The following is a 21,462-nucleotide window of genomic DNA, read 5'->3' as shown; positions in this document are numbered from 1 at the left end:
AAAATAACAATGATCACATGTGACACTGGAGCTGTCCGTGGCTGCGGGCCAAGAGATGGACCATGTAGGAAGAAAACGAGCCACAGTGCTCACACAGCAGGATAGTTGAGGGATCACTTTTCAGAAACCATCTTCTTCCTCTCTTTGGTCTCAGTGAATCTGACTCCTTTATTGCCTCTCTCTTCTTTTCTGCCGAGTGGACAAATGTTTAGTTCATTCTGGGTTAGCTGACAGTTTGAGAGCAAAGATGCAGGAGCTGATCCTTCACGTTTGGTATAAATTGGGGTCAAATGAGGAAAATTATGCAGTCTACTATTCAGTCAGGTTAACAATCATGAACAAAAGCCAATAATGAATCCCTTTCATGCCCTGGTCGATGCAGACTGCTCCTTCAGACACCAACATACGGGTTATCCAGCGGGCTGAATTGAGCATTGTCAAGGGGTGGATTACGAATTATGAATGAGCGAGTGGTGATGATGAATATAGTGGGGTGAATAGCAGCCTTTGTGTAGCAAACAGACCTCGTTGTTGAGTAGTGGGGAGCTGCCAAAGTTTGGGATTTTTTTCTAATTTACACACAGAACAAAGAGGCATGAATTACACATAGTAACAATGCAAACACATGCAGTCACTTCTGTGCTTTACAGAGCAGCAGCTTAGAAAGCACTGAAGCACGCTGACATTTTCTGAATAAAACATGACCAAATAGTGCTAAAAAAATTCCACTAAGTTTGAAAACATCAGCTAAAGGTATGAAAGGTGATATTTGTGAACATTCAGGGCCTGTGTCCATAACCATTGCTTTTAGGGCCAGAGTCACTCATTTATTATTGCTAGGTTAATAAAGTTGACATGTGCTTTCCTCATAAGAACCCATAGCGTTTTAATCAGCTTGTGTGCTTCAACTTTACATTGTTTTTGATAAAATATCACCAGGAAAACATGAAATCAATGTAAGGGAATCCTGTCCTGACAGAGGTAGCAACAAAGACCTGGAAATTTTACCCATGCAAAGGAGAGTCGGACCAGTATGTCTTCGGCCATTATGAGGGAGAAGTGACATTGACGATCATGGCACTGTTCTAAAAGTTGAACTGTTTTCAACTTAGAACATGGCAACAAAAATAAAAATGTTGAAAAGTCTGGATTACATTGCCTTTATATTTAATATGAGCACTGCCAGCACTGAAAGTGACCCTAATAGGTAGTCTGAGTTGTTGTCATGTGATTTTGATGACACGCGAATGCTCAATGGGGTCAGGAAGTGGGGAGCAGCCATAAGGAATGACTGGGAAAGGAGAAGTGTTAGTAATTTAAAATGCCAAATGGACCAGTATGTCACTTTAAAAAATCTTTTTGTGGGTAGTAAATTATATCCAATCAAATTGTTTAAATTAAACTAAAAGAAATCAAGTAAGAGAGAGACAACTTTATTATAGTTTGTAAAGTTCATTTGATCTATTGACCTATTTTAACAATAATGGATGCAAGACAAATAAATTTAATGAACTCAGTCAAAAACATTGAATATATATACCATGTGCACACTTACCATTACTTACTCTTTGCCTAAGGCTGTGCTTGGGCAAAGTTTTCCCAGCATGCCTTTGGGTATTGGACTAATACTCCATGGAAAACTGTTAAGATGTGTTCTGATGTTGCCTGTTATGCAGTTATCTCTGTTAAGATCATTTTGATCATGCTCCTGGTATCAATATTACTTTTGTGGTTAGACACTTACGCACCATGATTGAAGTTACCCACTCAGTTAGAGGCTTTCCGCCCGTGGAAGGTTCTGTGACATTCACATAACATGTTGTATACTGATTCAGGAGCCCTTTCTAGGTCAGAGTTCTTGTCTGTCCCTTCCGTACATTACGCCATTCAGGTTCTAACAATAACATGGCTATACCACATTTGAGTGGAAACAAAAAGTACAAAATATTATTGTGTACAGCCTATGAATAAAAAGTGCATGAGATCCTAACTTTTTCACTACTTTAGGACCACTGAAGTAGCTTAAGAATTAAGAATGGTTAGATTTTGGTTCACGGCAGAAGCTGCTGTTCCTTGAATTCTTCCTCTTTCTGACAATATCACTCAAAGTTGAGTGCGAAATATCCGGCAGAGATGAAATTGCTTGAACCGTCTTACTGCAAAGGTATCCATCACAGTACCACGCTTGAAGTCACTGAGCTCTTCAGAACGACTAAGTTTATATCACAAATGTTTGCAGAGGACACTGCATGGCTTGATTTTACACACCTGAGGCAAAGGGTCTGATTGAAACCTAAATCCAATAATTAACAGCTGTGGCCGGATACTTTTGTCTATATAGTTTATGTTTGCTTGTTTACAGTGACTATGTGAAACTTTTGGCGCCACTGGCTTTTCTTGTCCCAATATACCTTCTGATCTTGTCCTGTGCATGTGTAGCATGCTTTAAATCTCCTAATCTGACAGCTACCCCCTGGCAACAGTTACAGGCATTAAAATAAACACGAGCAACGCATTCAGTTGTTAGTCTGATGGTCTTGTTTGCTTTTTAAACTGCTTTTTAAACCCATATTGAGCCACTGATATTAGATTCAGGCTGTTTCATAACCATCTAAAAATTTCTCACAGGAACTTTAATTATATAGTTTTAGACAGGGCTGGTATTTTACAGTGCAATGTCATTTCTATGATCAACTGTTCCTACTGTTCAGAGCACTCACAGGGTCACAGAGGCAAAAACAACTCAGAGAAAACAGACTCATACATTTTTAAGGAGCTTTAACACATTAGTGTCTAATGTAGGCCTGTTACTTCATATCTGACTGACTGTAGCAGACTAAACCAGAGCAAACTTCGTTCTTGGAAAGATGGAGGCTAAATGTCTTAGTGCAGAAGTTAAAAGAATTACAGAACAACAGAGACTGCTTCCTATAAAATGGAGGGACTCAAGAGATCAATCATTACTTTATCAGATAATCAGGCACTCTGGAGTCCAGAGTTACATCAATAAATATCTATCAAGCTTACCATTTCCATTTAGATCAAACACAACACTGGGTACTCATGCAGTCGTAGGAGAGAGGCTAGTTAAAGCGTGAATCTAGAGAGCAGATACCATAACAATAAGTCTGTGAGTCTGATTTCCTGAACAGGAAAGATGGAAAGGAGGCTGTGAGTCAGATCAATACCCAGAGGACCCAGCGATTATTGCACATTTCCAAACCATTCCCCCCATTTCCTTTCCGGCTCAATGAAAAGCAGAGGAAGACATCTTTAATGACGTGGTCGGCTTTCATTTCTTGTGTATTCAAAGGAAGCTTGAGGGTGATCTTTTTAGGGATTCATCTGCATTTATTTGGCTCTAGAGTTTTTTCAAAGGTCAGAAAAAAAATGCGATTTTAAAAAAATTGCAAACTAATAAACAGCACTGGCACTAGCAGTGCAGTTAGAGTGGTCAATTTAAATTATTTGATCATTTAAAATGTGGCTCTTGAGAGAAAAGGTTCAGAAAATTCAACCCATCTGATGTTACACTTTTAAAAGCTGGTGCATCTTAAATCTATTGACTATCTGATCACTGAATGGAGACAATCAAACACAAAGAGCGTCATACAAACAACAGGCTGTTTGCTCTATAATGCATCGATAAACACAGATCTGTAGGAAAGGGAAACATTAATGGTGTTTCACTCTCAAATGCAATAGCAACAGGGTTCATTTTCACTGACAGCCATTTCTTCAGGCAGACTGCACAGCCACATCCTTCCACAGCCCCGCTCAGGGAAAAGCAAAACACAGAGCAGCAGAATAACTCTCTGACAAATGACAAAAGATCTGCATGTCTCTGTGTATGACACACAGAGTTTATTGTGTTTAATATGTTATGATGTGGACTAAACAATAATCCACAAAAGAGTGAGGAGAAAATAAGACATGATGAAATTTATGAAAAGAACCCTCAATAAAAGTCAGTACTTCACTTTGTGGCTTTTCATCAGTCAAGCGGGAACAGAGCGTTCCCCTTTTTAGCTGTGGAAAGACTTTCACCACATTCAATTTTTCATTACAGACAAGAAACAGAATGTGAGTGAACTTCTCAGACAAGAAACAAAAGACATGAAAAGGTGAACTGCTGACTTTTAAAGCTCTTAATGCTATGCTTGGTTTTTAACTCTGTAAAACACTTTGATTTGCTTTGTGGATAAATGGTGCTCTATAATTAAACTAAAATAGAAAGAAGTGTCAAAACTTCTCTCACTACTTTCAACACAGTGCAGATTTTCTAAAACAAGTGGAAGAGTCAGTGCAACCTGCACCTCCTTTCATGTCCCACATTACTTGTCCCTCTTCAGCTGTCTCACTACCTTCAAGGCTGAAGGGCCCTAAAATAAATATACGGTACTGTGCAGAAGTTTTAGGCATGTTTGGGCCCAAATTTGAGGCTGAAATAAGGTGTGTAATGTCGAGTACGCCCACCTACGGGCCCCATCGGGCGGAAGGAAGATTGACACAACCCAGGTCATGCTCTGGATGTCTTTGTACATTACCAAGGACATGGGAAAATAATCTGTTGAAAACAAAACAAAAACCACAGCTTTAGGGTGGAGTTATGGGTAGATGTGGTGCTTAAACATAGCCTAGGGTACTGTTAGGGCGGGTAAAGAGGTTGCCACAACCTCCTGGTTGTCATGTGTATGTTCTAACCACCTGGTGGTTGCTGGGAGAATTAGCAGGGGTGCAAAGGCCCAGACAAAAGAAATGCTGTTAAGCTTGACCTTGGCTGCTGAGCAACACACATACATGTCAAAATGAGTCGACGCTGACTCTGGCTGCCCTCCCTCCTCTCTTCAGCCCGGGGTTGTGGAACATCAGAACCGTTAGCACTCTACATGCCTAAAACTTCTGTACGTAAATAATGGGGTAATATGAATTATCACATTTGAGGAAGAACAGCTTTCCAATGTTAAATCCTGGGAAAAAAGTGATTAATCTCATGGTATATGTTTATCTAGTTTACATTGTTACATTGTTTAGTAGAGGCGTAACGGTATCGATAATACCGCGGTATCAGAAGTGTCTAAATCTCGTTCTGGACATGTGATGGCTTTAAATGGTATATCTTCAGGGCAGAAAGTGTAGTTTTTAGTGGGGCAGAGCTAATAGATGTGGAAACTACAATTCCCATCGGCCCTTGTGTACCCATCATGCTTGACACTCCACTAGCTTGCTCGATTGTACAGCGTGAAAATGGCAGATGCATGGAATAGCGAGGGAGAGACGAGTGGCAAAGTTCTTGAGACTGCAGAGGCTCCATGACTTTTAAATCTGTCGTGTGGAAACATTTCAGCTTCCTGGTGTCAAGAAATGAGAAAGGAGAAAAAGTGACAGACAAACAAAAGACAGTACGCAGACACTGCCAGACCGCAGCTACACACTGCACAGGGAATACGAGTAACATAATGAGCCACTTGATAAATCGTCATCCTGAAAAGATTTGCTGAGAGGATATAAACCCGGCCATGCCAAAAGACTCTTAAGGAAGCGTTTGCAGTACCACCTCCTCACGACAGTGCAAGGGATCAACAAATCACAAGGAGTAAAGGTGAATATGTCGCCAAAGACCTACGGCCATTAAGTGGTGGGCAACAAAGGTTTTAGAAGGTTAGTAAACACGCTGAAGCCAAAGTATGAAATAGGTAGTAGCATTGAGGATTTTTGAAAAACTAGATTTCATACATTAGGTATGCCTTTTAATCAACAAGGTCCAGCTGGTGCACTTTTAGGCCTCCCATATCCCATACTTCATCCTATTTCCTTTATCCTCTATTTGTTAATAGATCTTTCAAAATGTTCAATCATGGACACCTACAACACTTTTTCGGCACATATTTCTATATTTAAAGTGCAATTGTTGTTTAATAAATGCAGATGTCATTTTTTTCTAAGTCTTCATCTGTTATTCTGAGGTTTTTTTAATACTGCAATAAAAACCGTGCCGTGGACTTGTCACTGAGGTAAATAGAAGATTTAAATAGAGATTTTGATATCGTTACATCCCTAATGTTTAGACATATTTAATGATGCATAATGTATATTTTCCATGTCTTTTTGATACCTAATATAATAGCTCAAACTGTGGGATGTTTTGTCCTTGGATCCACAGCTGTTTCTAAAGGTTAATGGCTCTGGCATTGCCCAATGTCCAGCAAGGACTCATAAAACACCCTTCCTTTGTGACAAATGCTGCCTCTGGTATACATAAAGGAAACGTTGTATAGGAGGTGATCCTCCTAAATTTATCTTCTACAACAAGGAAAGGGGACTAAAAAGAAAGGGCCAAAAAAGGTATTTTCACATGGATACTGAGTGGAAATCTCAGGGGAAAACCCTTGGCTTGTATCTGTCATCTGCAGCTGTGAGCGCTATGCTAATGTGTGAGCAGAAAGTGTTTTCCCATTACAGAGCTGCACATTTGTTACTCCATCTACAGACTTCTGTCGCAGATGAAAAACAGAGGCCTGCAGAGGTGATTCTGTTCCTTTTACCAATAAGATAAACACAGATTCATGCAAGACAAAATGTGAACATGAACACAGACAAGCAACTGAAGCAAGGAACCATGGAAAAAGTTTGACTCCTGGACTAAAAAGTCATCATAAGAGAAATCCAGAGTGCACTGCAGCATTGTTTTGTTACATGGATAAGCAGATTAAGCTGCTTTCCACCAGAGTTTAACTTTCTGCTGGCACCAGAAGATAATGAGGAGGAGATGATGAGGATTGATGACACCCCTGTTACTGAACAAATAAAAGTACAGCAGCAACAAAGAAAGGAGTCACAGGAGAGTTTTGAGCAGAAAACAGGAATAATTGAGAGGACATGAGAGATTTATTGTGCTTTAAAATTCCCTCTTGTCTCCTTGCACGGCTCTGTGCTGGCACTGACATGGATAATACGTCTTGTTATTAAGTTTTCTCTCTATGTTACACTTTTATAGACCTTTAGCCTTCTCTGGAGGCCACCAAGTGGCTAATGTGGAGCAATTCCCCTCGACCAAGGCTAAAAACAGCCTTCTTCTCCGCACTGGTCATTGTGTTACTCCTGTTTTTGCTTAGCAACGAGCAAGAAAAAAAGGAAAGAAACCCAGGCCTGCGTGAGAGTGGTCATACAGGATAACAGACAAGGTGGGTAAATGCTCTTCAATTCTAGCTCTCCATCAGGAATACAATATCAGTTACACACAGGAGGAAGCTGGGTATTGACTCTTCTTTGATCAGAGAGAAAACAGCCTGATAAGATCTCTGCAACATGTCATTTCTTCCACACAGAGCTGCAGAGCAGCAACGCCAGCGGCACTCTCTCTCTCTCTCTCTCTCTCGCCCATGTGTGTGTGCTTGGAATGCATTAAGCTCTCAAGTGTGCATTATCATTTTCTGCTTACTGTTTGATAATCGCCATGGCGCTATAAATGGAAAAGTGTGAATTTCCTGAGAGCATGAATGGGGATTTAGAAGTTGGTTGGCTGGAAGCAAAGAGGCATTATGGGTGATATGATTAAGCCATTACAAACCTGGGAATCTAGGACGAGAGAATCACCGCTGGCAAGACAGATGGTTTATCAAAACGGAGGGAAAATGTTTCTTAAATACACCGACTTTTATGACCCTAGATAAAGGCATCGACACAGCAGGTAAACGTAGACGCTCCCCCCTTAAGGTTGCCTGACAGCAAAGGGTGAAAGTGTGTGGGATCAGCGCTACATTTACAAACACAACAAGCCTCAAGTAACATAAAGGCAAACTGAGTTGTTGGTCTGAGGGTGTGGACACGCTTGATCCGGCACTAAACGGATACAACTTAAACAGAGCTTGCAGCTTTCAGTTTGTTCAAGGCTTATTTGACACACTTCCATAAATATACTGTTCAAACACAGGTCAGCAGCTCTCACACTTATCTGTCATTGACAAATAATGTGATCAAACAAAGATTTTCCATCCCTTAATATAGGATCAATTCCAGAGAAAAGAGTGGAATCATCAGCGTACACATCAACCAGATATCAAATGAATACAAAGAATAAACAGATCAGTGTGGCCACATCGTTCAGAGTCAACCACTGTCAACTAGATTTCAAGACGATGCCCTGAAAAATATAATCTTTCAGCATGAATGTGAATGCCTCATCTCAGTTAGATACTTAAATTTTCCAAATTTTACATCTGAATATCGCAAAGTGGGGAAAAACCACTTCAATTACGGTAACATGAGGCTTGGGATTGCACTAAAAAGACACTAAAAAGTGAGTCAATAACCCATCGTGACTGAATGACTGCACCTGAATTTGTACCAATGATCCGTGATTTTAGATCCATCACATCTAGGATTTGAGCAAACTTTATTGTCAGGTAAGAACTAAAGCTGCCAAAATTGTACTTTAAATGTTTTTTGGGAAATTAATTGTTTTAAATTTTTCAATATGTGCCATAATCTAATGATCAATATGTCATGTGTCCGTGCTTACAAAACTACATCTATTTAATCATATAGTAATGGATGAATAAATTTACCGAAAATGGCAAGTAAGGGGCGCAGGTGGCCTAGTGGTTTGGAGCGCTCCCATGTACGCAGAAAGCATGTATATGGCCTGTGGCACTTTCCCCGCATGCCTCCACCCACTTCTCTCGTCCCTGTTTACAGTTCTGTCCACTGCCTTCCTCTGTCAATAACAGCATAAAAAGCCCAAAAATAAATCTAAAGAAAAAAATTGCAAGTAAATTCAAACATGTAAATAAAAAAAAAATGTCTGTAATAACTAAGAAATTTGAAAGTGTGCAGTAGTTTGCCTGCAATTTTTAATATATTACCAAATATTGGGTGCTTGGGACTTCTATATTTTTTAGCTGCGGTTTCTTAACATGTATTAACATTAGGGTTGTACAGTTTTTGTGTTTTTTCCTGAACCGTGGCGCTTCAGCGGTACACATAGTCACGCCACAAACACGCTAGAACTCTTAAAAAACAAAAGCAAACAAATGGGACAAGTATTTTGCCATCAAGCTGAGTGGCAGTACTGTTCCGAAGTGCTTGCAAAACCGCTATTAAACAACCAACGAAGAAGAAGGTGCTAGCAAACGAAAACATATGAAGAAGAAAAGTGCCCTCCTGCTACAAGAGAAGCAGAGTGGTGAGACCTGCCAGCTCTTTCTCCCTCTCCTCACCTCCACGCTGTTTTTAAAAAGCCTCTAGATGCAAAAGCATAGAGGGTCGAAGACATTACCGACGCTGATACATTTTGAAGCCTATGCACAGACATATTAGGTAGGTAGCAGTGGCTACAAGCGTGTATTTAAGCACTCTGCTGAGTCTCCGTTGCAATGTCACATCCTGTGTTTACATGAGCTGGTCTGGAGTCCTTCACTGACACCTATGAGTCAGGATTTTGCACCGCACCAGCTTCTCACCTACAAGAGTGTCACAACACATTTCATAAATCCTATATTTTTCTACATTTCTCTTAAATGCGGGCATTTTAATTTGCATTTTACATTCATTTTACATACTTCAAAACTAATGAAAAATCCCTTTTTGCTTCTTGAACCAGTGGACTGATGACAGGTTCGCAGCCCTGCATAAACACTGACACCAATAAAAATGACCTACATAAAAAAAATTTGAAATTAAAGATGTGACAAAATCACTGCAAAGACTTTTTCTGGATTATTTAGAATGATTGACATGAAATAGTAAATTTTAGATAGGCCCAAAAAATTTTGTTATTTGAAAATCAGATCTACTGTGCTTTTTTACTCACTGAACTGTAATTGCTATAAACTGTAGGCCAAACCTTTTGTGAAGGTTGGAAATTAAATAATAAGTGAATACGCACTTTTGGGTGTGCAAGAGGTCATTGTAATTGCCTTCATATTGAAAAATGTATTGATAACTTGATTTTGAAATTCAAAAAATTGATATTGTGACAACTCTAGTCCATAAAAAAACTCAAACTTAAAATCTATTTCTTATATTCATGAAGAACAGTAGGAAAGAATATATTTTGCATTTCTGCGTCAGACAACTTGAAATAAAAGAGTCAGACTTTTCTAAAAGTTAGCTTCAATCTGTCTTTTAAAAATTAAAAAATCTTTAAGAAATGTGATAAAATCATATCATGAGTTTAATATCATGTACATTTTATCATGAGTTGGCTGCTTATATTTTTCCCCTGTATAAAGATGAAGTCAGGTCCACCCACCAGGGAATAGAGTATGACATGAAATGAGCAGACACATATTTCCCTACCCAGAAAATCAATCCATTAAAAAAAAAAAAAAAGTATTGCAGCACCAACTTTTGCCTTTATGGTTACTGTTGAGTTTCCTCTTAACTGTAATGATCTCAGTATAAGGCAGACTGCTCATCACAAATAACAGCACAGAGCTGGCTGCTTAATTTTTACGATTGGCCTGATGGTCCCTTTAATTGTCCTATAAAGTGTCTCCCCGTCAAGCATGGGTTCACTAAAGCAATCTGTCGTTTGTGTGTTTGACCGATGAGCTGAGGTTAATCAAGCTCCAACATAACCAGCAGCAAGGTCACCCCACATGGAGACGATTTCCTCGATCACTAACGCAGCTAATGTGCAGCTCAGCACTTACTGGAGAGGAGGAGGAGAACAGGAAATATATCTCTGTGGAGCATGCAGTGAACAAGGGCGAGATGGGAAAAGAGATGCACAGAATGAAGAGAGGCATTAAGTTCAGAGTCATTAGGCTCAACACACTGCTGTCATTATATCAGACTGCATTACATTCATTTATGAAGCTGTAGGAGGGCACAAAACCATTGGCTCCGTCTGTCTGCTGCGAAAAACAGCTCCTCTTCAAAGGAAGTTCGCTGTGATGGTTTCTTGTTTTTCTCTTTCGATGCTGTCCTGCCTCACACTGCTGTATTTAAAGAAACCTGTGTGACACTGAACCTGTCTAAATCTGTCTGAGGCAAAGCTGAGGTATTCTGTTTGCTTGAGAGGCGGCAAGCAAGAGAGCAGAGCCCTGGCCAAGAGTCTACAGACGAGTGCAGATCCCTGCTTAATACAGTTTTCTCATGCATTTTGCAGACTGTAAAGTGCACGCATTAATGCCAAACATCAAGGGTGGAGTTAAATAAGTTTACATGGCTGAAAATGGACTCTTCAGATCTCTGCACTGACTCAGAAAAGATCTTTACTATCAGATCAAAACATACATCTCAAAAAAGGATTTCATCTTGACATTTTACAACCAATTCATTTCCTAAACTGTCACACGTTTAATGCATTTCATACTATGGGACTAAATCCATGTACTGCTGCAGTTTAAGAAGCAAAGAAATAAAGGATTTCACAGTGAAGACTGTCCAGTCAAAGTTTGACAAAGTCAAAATTCATACACATTTTTCTTATTTGGAAAACACAAAGTCAAAACTGCTGTGAACAAAGCAGAGGCCTGAGGCTACTGCTGTATTTATTATTTACTCAAGTATTTTGGACATACTGTAGTGCCTGTAGGAGACATGACTGCTGTTTACCAACAGAATGTCTTCATGTCCGAAGTTTTATCAGCACACACACTACAGGGGGTGGGAACTGCAGGGAAGTCATGACAAAATACAATACAATACAGTATGATTAGATATGATGCAATCTGATAGAATAAGAGATGCGATACTATATGTCACAATAAGATACCATATATATACCAAAATGCCACCTTTGGTGCACTGTCAGAGGTAAAAAATTGAGTGCCCTCTTTAATTCCCTCTATGTGGAAAAAATGCAATTTGACAGCGTGCTCCACTGTTCGTCCACACCCACCGACTGCATTTTCAGTGCCCAGCACAGAGCAGCACCGGCAACTACTAGACCCGTGATCATGCCTGGTCATTCAAGAAAGATACTACATAAGTGCTATAAAACATAAACACTTGGAAGCTACTGGTCTGAACTGCAGGGGTTGGAAAGGGTGGACTTGCTTGGTAAGTTATCTATTTATAAATAAAAGCTCTTCTTATTGTCCCTCTGACCTGTTGACTACAGGCTCTGCTAACCCCATTATTACGTTTTGTCGATGTAGTAAAGTGAAATACAGTCTGCAGTATTATATTCTGAAATTTTACTAGAAAATTTTAATTGGTTTTGGCAAAACTGCCTTACCCGCGTGACCTGCTCCATGCTGAATTGACGCGCAGGACTCCGAACTACCAGAGCTGTGATGGAGCTGGTGGCAGACAGAACATGTATCTAGTGGAATTTAGGGGGTAGAGTGGAGAAAATGCAATTAAGTGCTATGAGCGCCTTGGCACATAGTTCATTTTCACTAATATCCTCCCTTGTGTTTCTTTGTTAAATCAATGGTTAAATAACTCATAATTCCTCCCCATTTTTACGTTAAATCTTAATCAGGATTTCTAACTATTTCACTTTAAATGTTTGACAACTTTTTGAATGATTGTGCCTCACTGCACACAGTAGGTGCCCTTGCAAAAAGACAATGATATGTTATACTATAAGATAAGTATGGAGACAAGGTAATACAAAACGATAGACACAATACACAGTATACTATATAGTATTCTATAAACATTATGATATAAAACCTCTGCTATCTATGTTAATATTTGGGGACTGGTTGGTTATGTTATCAGCTCGCTGCATCAACTGAAATGCCTCCAACACTCAAAGGCACAATTTAAGATGTATAAGAGGCCAGTTTAGTTTTAGTATTTGCATCAGACCTCTTATCAACAGAGTTAAAATTTTATGAAATAATTTAGTTTACCATACCAAGTTTAAAATCACACAGTTTGTCAGGAATGTATGAACAGATTCAATCACATATCCTAAAAAAATGTCCCACATCTAAAACACGGCGCTTGCTGATTGGGCAACTACAAATTACATGACCTGATTTCCATAACACAGAATCTTATCAACACCGGCCTCACGGGGAACACAAACTAATTGGTGAGACTTTTTGTGATGATGGACGCTTAATTAATCTTTGAAACGCCGGCTTGTGAGTGTTTGAGCTACAAAGGGAGATGGCTGAGAGGATGAAAGTCATCCCGGTCTACTGTGGGGGGATTAGGAAAAATGTGGTGAAGCAATGGAGACAATGGAGCAATCCCGGCCTCCAGTGAGCAAAATCTCGACTGGAGAAATCAGCCTGACTCTCCGCTGGGCTGGCTGACTGACACTGACACGTGTGGAGGCGGATATATGATATCATGCTAATCCCACTCAAGTCTCCAAACTCAATCCCTCACTCCATGAACCGTGCACAGAAATGTACAGGCAAGAGGGCGCAGGAGGGCAAGAAGTCATCGCTCTCCTGCTCTGATACACATCCCATATGTAGCTTCGATTCTTGAACAAACTTGATTATTCACGTTGTCTTCACTGCATGTCATCTTCAGTTTTAATTTAGAGGTTTTGCCATCCCTAAGGCTGTAGTCTGAGGAGTCACTGTCAGACACAATATTCTCCAAAATAAGAATAAAACAGGGAGGAGGCGCTGCTTTGATTTGACAGCAATCCAAAAACAAAAAGTGGGTGCATTATCTTTTTCTCCAGGTTTGTCTTATTTCTATTATGAGATATCTTTTGGTGGGGGTGCTTCTACATCGAAAATACCTCCTTGCAGAAGTATCTACCCCCTTAAACGTATCCAATTTCACAGTTATGCCATCATAATCTGGAATTATAGTAGACGTGACTGAGCTTTTTGAGTTTTATTAACAAAACCGGCCAAGAGCAGTCCAACAGCAGACCTTATTTGGATGAAAAACTTTTTGGATTAGTTGCACCTGATCTTATTTAGATGTTCTGTAGTAAAACACTCAGAGCTTTTATAGTGTTATCTGTAAATAATTTTAATACCATGTAATATCCCCCTTCACACTTCAAAGTAATGGTTTACTATATTTTAGTCCACTTTATAAATCCAAATCAAATCCAATTTAATACACAGCTAAAAAGAGTGGAAATTTATACCCTCCCTTGTGGACATGATAATCCCAAACTCACCGATATCAGGCTCAATCACAGTTTGTAAACTTTACCCATGCCCAAGAGGGGCATTTATTTAAATATGAGTATTGGAGATTATACAAGTCTGAAGCTGATGCATTACTGAAATTTGAGCTGGTGATACCAAACCCATACCATGTTTTATAGAAAGTTCTTCTTGTGGTGCAGATGGGCTGAAAGTAAGGTTACCCCACATGTGCTGCAACCTCCCCCTGATTTCGTACAATATCTACTGTCCTCTCCTTTCCAAATAAAGGCAAAAAGCCCCCCCAAAAAAGTTGCTTAATCTTTACTGTGACAATATTTATGATTCCCATTTTATATTTTCCTACTTCCAGAGAATTTACGCTGCATTTTGATCTGTAATTAAAAAAGTATTGAGTTTTGATTCATAGCCATTTAAATTCAGCGTTACCTGACACATATGATATCTGAGTGGGCCATCCAGGTGTATAAACAGCATGCAAGCAGATTTGTCAACTGCTTTTTTCATGTTTGTATCTTCATACTGTATAGAATTTGATTACGATTATTAGGCCAACAATTCATTATCTGATAATCCGATGCAGCTCACTCAGTATCCCCACACTCTAGAGAGTATTTCCAGGTAGACAACCCAGCACACTCATAACAAAGGAGATGATTGGTTTTGTAACACCATGTGTGACAACCACACAGACAAGAAAAGCTGCCCCATATAAAATAGACTACCACTGAAATGTATTGAAAGCAGCTGTGTTAAGAAGGGAAGCTGGTGGTCACTATTTGAGTATTTACGGTAGGTCCAGCTGCTGCAAGAAAAAGCACATGCAGCATCTGTCTGCATCAATTATGAGCTGCCTCTGCATGGATGCAGAATCATCTATGTCTGCACCACATTGCATCATGAAAGAGATTATTTTCAACACCAGTCAACATCCACAAGAAAGTGTTACAAATGAAGCTTCCAGTGCTGTAACTGTACAACTATTATGACCTCCGCCAAGGAGGTTATGTGATCAGCAGGGTTTGTTTGTTAGTTTGTTTGTTAGAAACATTACTCAAAAACTCATGGACAGATTTGGATGAAATTTTCAGGAAGAACTAATTAGATTTTGGGAGTGATCCAGGAGTGTCTGGATCCAGGAACTTTTTGAAGGATTCTGTACTATTGGGAGACAGGGCTAATGGCGGAGGTCTGCGCTCTCTGAGTGCTTCTCTAGTCTTTTCATAAATTGCCGATGAGCTGTCCTGAACTTACAGTTAAGGATGATTGCTGCAATTCACTACATCAACATTTCATGAACATTTACTCAAAGGCCCAACTAGGGACAAACATTGGACATCAGCAATCGCCATAAACTCACCGTGCAGAACATCAGCTTCATGCTCTGTAGTGATGGTGAGTCCCTCCACCACCTCCACTTGCCAGGTACAGCATCTTACTGAATTTACTGAAGGACACAGTGACATATTAGACCACTGATGCCCTAAAGGTTTATTTCGAGTAAAATATTATTCAGGTTTGCACCAATGCAACGGTTTATCACTGTTATCAGCCTTTTTTTAAGATATATTTTGGTCTTTTTAACCTTTATTCTGAGAAGAGGATAGTGAATAGCGTCAGAAACAGGGATGAGAGAGTGAGAAGAAACATGGGTGAAAGAGCCGCAGCCCTGACTTGAACCTGAGCGGCTCGCGTACATGGGAGCGTGACCGGCAACAGCCTGCTTGACAAACACTGGCCATCTGAAAATAATGTGGCATGAACTGTCAGTAGCAGATGTTACTCTGTTGTATCCAATCAGCATAATGCTAGCTGCTAGTACACCTGGCTGCTGAATATATGAAGAGATGTTTACCTCCACTGTTGGCACTGAGTCTAACATTCAAAAAGAAATATTCAAGAATTTGGCAATTGGCTAAATCACTGTCTTAAATTTCAGTAGATTCAGTATTGGCACACTCGATGTATCTCTATCTTCTACATGTAGCAGACACAAATACCGGACTATAAACTTTTGTATGAATCTAAAGAACTCAAACAACATCAGGCACCAGTTTAGCTCATAAAGAGGCTGTAGTCCTCAACACACTGGTCATTACGGTCTCCCTTCAGCTGTCCTCTCAAATAAAGGAAAACAGCCCAAAAAATATTATTAGTCAAACATTATTTGTATGTGTTTAAGTACAAGGATAACAGAAAAAAAGTAAAAAAAATCTTACTTTAGCTGATTCAAATATCAATACCAATATATACACATAGACCTAAAACTTATTTGAAATATGACCAATAATTATAACCAATATAGGTAGACATTTACAGCCAATATGTCAGAGTGGTACAACAGAAATGTCATATCTGAAGATAGCAATATCATTCTGATAATATTGTGCATGCCTAGATATTTTTTATTCTATAGTTACAAAGATGTGGCAAATTACACCAAATCACACAAAAATGCTGCTTGTGTATGCATCTGTACTCTGTCTCTTTTTTTGCTCATGGCAGCTTTTGGTTGACTGAAGATCTAAAGAAAAGAGTCAAAATTGTACCGACCTTAGTGGGCTGATATTTGCGGTCAGTCTCACCTCTCACAGGTTAAGAGTATAAACTGAACTAATCCTCACTTTGCTGACCCTTCACTCTTTCTGCGGCCCGTTTAATGACCCAAGCATTGCCACCCTCTTAACAGTATGACATCAGGCTCCTCTCTAGCCAGCAGCAACCTGCTCAGGTTACCTCTACCAAGTGTGGAAAGGAGCGCTTATCCGCTGACAGCCCACTGCTCCACTGCATCACTCTGCAGCAGCAGCAGCACAGAGTCTGTCCCTGCACCCTGCATGCAGGAAAACAAGCCTGGCTCGGCAGCTGAGGCTCTCTACCCCAGCCAATACTGTGGTCTGTTCCAAAAATAGAACCCTCGCTGTTGTCACAACTATGATATAGTCTATTCAAATGTACTTTGACTGATGTAGAATGTCAACAAGCTTGCTATCCTGTCTAAAATAGGTGGTCTAAATACATATAAACCACGCCACACATACCAGGATATCAAATCATGGGAATATTATTGTAAGAGGGATGTCTTTTTACCTCGTTGCGATAACAGAAACATGCACCTGCTGTATCCAATAGCATGGCAGCTAAGACTGAGGCATCAGACAGTCTGTAGTAGACAGTAGAAATCCCTGATGACATCATGAAGTTAATAAACATCCTGATATCTGGAGGAGAGACACACAGACCTCACAGACAATACAAACCCCCTTTATTAAAAGAAAGCAGCAGCCAATCATAACTTACTAGCAGCCCATACGACTGTTGTGAGAAAAAATAGAGCAATTACTATGAGTACCCATAGGACTAGTGTGGAAATAGGCTAATATACAGTAACAGACAATAAGGTCACCAGACACTAGCATGTGCCAGAAAGTAGCCATTTTCCCTAAAAGGGAATATAATTTTAATAAGCTTATTTTAAAAAGCCGCTGCTACAACAACATGAGAGTCAAAGCCAGATATTCACAGGCCCGTGGGCTAATCAATTGGTAATTTTGGGACGTCCTCGTGCAGACAAAAGAACAGTGCCGCGAGATGTATGATGGTGCGGTGTTTGTCTCGTTTCCCAACATCACCTGTCCCCACTTCCTTCCTCCCTAAACCGCATCGTCCAAAGCAAAACAAGCACTCTCTCGACTCACCCAGAACACCGGAGGAGGCTTGCGGCGGGGCAGCGCCCGGCTCCGGCCTCTCCGAGTCCCCTTGCTGCGCTCGGTGTCGGTGCCGGGAGCTCTCGCTGCCGTCGCCGGCGGTGGTCGCACCACTGGCGGCCGCCGCGACCGCAGCGCCGGCCCCCGTGTCGGGCATGCTCTCTATCAGCGAGGAGCGACGGAAGGTGAAGATATTCTCCGGGAAACTGTGCAGTGGTATCGCATCTCAGGAGGGCAAAGCATGGGTGTAGGTGGTTCGGCGGCCGGCGTGGGTCCGAGTGAAGGGTTAAATGAGTGTGAAAGTGAAGTGAAGGTTGTCGGTGCGGCGGAGAATCATCCTGGTGGTGCTGCTGTGAAGGAGTAGGATGCGCGGCTACAGGAGAGCGCTCCTCCGACGACTACAGAGGAGGGACAAAGACAGGGAGGGCGGGGGGAGGGGGCTGGCTGACATACACATTACAACTATTCACAATTTCGGCTGCAGGTTTTATGAGTTTAAAATAGCCTCGTACAGGTAATACACGATTTCCCTCTTCATAAATGTGAACATTTCAGTGTATTTATGATTTCAATGTACATTTACGGACAGTGGCATACTCAGGATGTTTGAGGGTTAGGAGCTAAAATCATAAAAGGGCACCTGCTGTATGGGGGGTGGGGGGCAGTGCAAGCAGGTTAAGATCAAATTATTTTATAATTGTGATCATGCCTATTATGTCCCTGTAATGCATAAACAGGCAAGAAATTTTGATCTATTTTACCATTTATTTTAAAAAGATAGCCACACCACTGAAAGGTCGGCAAAAATAAACTTTATACTGACCAGTTTATGAAACTTTATTGCATTTTCTGGACAGGTGCCACAGGGGGGCACTTCATCTAATTTTGTCCACACACAGCATGGCACTAATCATGTTTTGGCCACTGGAGGTGCATCCTAATGGGCAATTTACTGTGATTTAATTATTGTTGTTGTTTTACCACTCTGCCAGTGTTTCAGCTGAAGGGCACCTTGAAGGGCATTTTACCCCATTTTATCCAATGAGAGGGCATCCTTATTTTTAACACTCGGAGGGCACTATGAGGGATCTTTGCCACGTATTCCCCACTGGGAGAGCATAGAGCACTGTAAAAATGATTATAGGGGCCAAATGTAAAAAAGTAAAGTAACAAGTTTCACAGCTTTTTTTGAGTTAAGAGGCCCAACTTAAAACTTCATGTTGCCATTAAGCTGACATAACATGCTCATAAGTTGGCAGAGTTCATTGCTGAGTTGGTAGAGTATACCTGTATCTATATACCTGACATAAGAAACTCAATATAATTTGTTTGATAAGCAATCAAAAGTGCTGCCAATACTGGTGGGCTGGTCCAGACCTTGGGGGTGACCGTATGCGTTGTGGAGAGGGCAGCTTGGAGGATACCTGGAGAGATGGGGCACGGGCCTGGCGCAGGCCTGGAGGATGGTCATCAGGAGACCAGAGCAGAATAGGACCAAGGCTGATGCGGCGAAATACCAAACTAGTTTATGCTTCCATATCAGACCTGACCTGACCTGACCTGACCTGACCTGAAAATGAACATTAACCAAGGAGCTAATGGCACTTTATTTCCTCTTCTACTGTACTGAATACGTGCCCTTTATGGTGCACTTTATCAGGTTTCATCGTCTCACTCCCCACAGGCACTTTATTGCATTTTGTGCACGGAGAATGCACACGAGAGCGCACTTAGCGCGTTTTCCCACTGGAAGGGTACCACATAGGGAACTTTACACAGGGAGGACACACTGGGGATTAAATGTATGCAGGTAAAAAGAAGTCCATTGTCCTTGCATGCAAAAGATTTTCATTTGGATGGTTTATTTCCTAAAAAGGAAGCAAACAAACAAAAAAAACAAAGAAAAACGTGGCTAAAGAAGCCCACATTAGTCCAACCAGATGCATGCTAGTTCTCCACCTATCACCTCAGATGCCTGCAGTGTTACCCAATCATCCAGTCAAACCAAATCCTAAATGGCTCTTACAATACTATTGGATCTATGTGCTACAAGGTAAAGGAGACCATCAGCACAAAGATTAAATCTTTATAAATGTTATTTTAGCCACTATTGTATGAGTGTCAGGCAAAATGATTTATGGCAGGGTGCAGAAGACTAATTTTAATTCTCAACAAGGAGAAAGCAGGGTGAGATTTGACAAATAAGCAAATACATAAGAAACCCCCCAGACCCCTCCAGATATATTTCCCCTTCCCTTTGCATACATGCTTGAGAGATGAATATTCATCCCACTTTCATAAATCAGTGCAGCATGAAAACAAAATCCAGACAAACAGAACTTGTGGATAACACTGGTGATATTAATTAGGTTATCTCCTCAGTGCTGTTGATGATTTCAAAAGATTTTTCCACCCACCTTTACACAGAACACAGCAATCGTCTCTGCAGCAGGCCTCTGAGGCAGCCAGGTGCTGTCTGCAGGTAGGCTCCTCTGTGACAGCACTATCCTGTCCTGGAAGATTAAATAGACTATGATTTATTTATTAAAGCAGAAAATATCCTCATAGATTAAACTTTTAGAGACACTTAGGTTTAGGGACAAGAATATTCACTCAGTCCACTGGACACTTTACAATACACTTGAAGTGTATGCAGCAGCTGTATGCTACAATAATCTATATGGCCTACTGTTTGACCATGGCATTACGGTCAGACTCTACAAAGTCAATCCATGTTACCATGTCTGCACAAAGCTGTCTGATGTCCTAAAGCTCCTGTGAGAAGCTTTCAGTTTGTGTTGATTTTGGCTCCCTCTTGTTGACAAAGGGGTAAATCTCATCTTTTTGAGGAGTCTTGTCTTGTTCAAGCCTCCTGCTGAGTTGAAGGGGAAATTTAGGGGTTCTTTAGCACTCCTTTAATGGCCTAAAATTGTCAGTGGTCAGATGTGGGGAATATCTTACATGGAAAGTGCAGAAAAAAGGTAATTTTGGAATGATTATGCATCCGCAGAAGAGTCCGCCGTTTCTCAACCAAAAGGTTTGGGGGTACAATCCACGGTTCCTGCCGTCACATGCTGATGTGTCCTTTGCCAGATGCTGAGAGGGTCCTGGCTGCAGACCACAGATCTTCAACCACTACTGTGAAACACTGCATCTGTCAGAACAGAAGGGAGGCAATTTGACAGTACAACTTTTAGCTGTTTTTTTCCCAACTCTATTCATAATAATCTGGCAGTTACATTTATTGAAAAAAAAACATTGTAAACATTACAGACTGAAATAAAGATCCAGTGTCTAATCCAGAATTGATTCATGTATAGACCTGTTTTTTTTTTAGTTATATGGCTTGCTTAAGCTTTGTTAGCTTTAGCTTAAGCAAACTTAGCTTTTCTAGTAACATGCTTAACAATGTTACTATGTTAGACATAAGCCATTATTTCATTTCTTTTCAAACCTTTATTTAAGGTATATTTGATAGGACATTCAGGTTTCCCTTATTTCCAAAGCCATCGAGATCACAAGCACATTAAAACCACGCACAGTAAAACAAAGTATATAGAAACAATCACTGAGAACGACACAGCCACAAATAAATATGACCTGAAATCAAATAAAACAGCTGATATGTGAAACACAGTCACTAAAAATCAAAGTCCTAAACTCCTAAAGAAAGGGAAGAACTTCAATGTTTAGAACTGGTTGGAGGG

General features: G+C 40.5%; 1 protein-coding gene across 2 annotated transcripts in view; it reads right to left on the bottom strand.

The window, feature by feature from the left end:
• The window catches only part of ano8b (anoctamin 8b), a 72,161-nt gene extending 54,047 nt beyond the window's left edge, over positions 1-18,114 (bottom strand). For both annotated transcript variants that reach the window (XM_041792381.1, XM_041792382.1), the window contains exon 1: positions 17,747-18,114. In XM_041792381.1, the coding sequence (XP_041648315.1) occupies positions 17,747-17,912 (166 nt within the window). In that variant the 5' untranslated portion in view covers positions 17,913-18,114. The remainder of the gene's footprint in view (positions 1-17,746) is intronic.
• Positions 18,115-21,462: the final 3,348 nt, after the last annotated feature.

Source organism: Cheilinus undulatus, linkage group 7, assembly GCF_018320785.1.
Source record: "Cheilinus undulatus linkage group 7, ASM1832078v1, whole genome shotgun sequence".
Classification (NCBI taxonomy): domain Eukaryota; kingdom Metazoa; phylum Chordata; class Actinopteri; order Labriformes; family Labridae; genus Cheilinus; species Cheilinus undulatus.
This window is presented reverse-complemented; position numbering and strand designations above follow the sequence as displayed.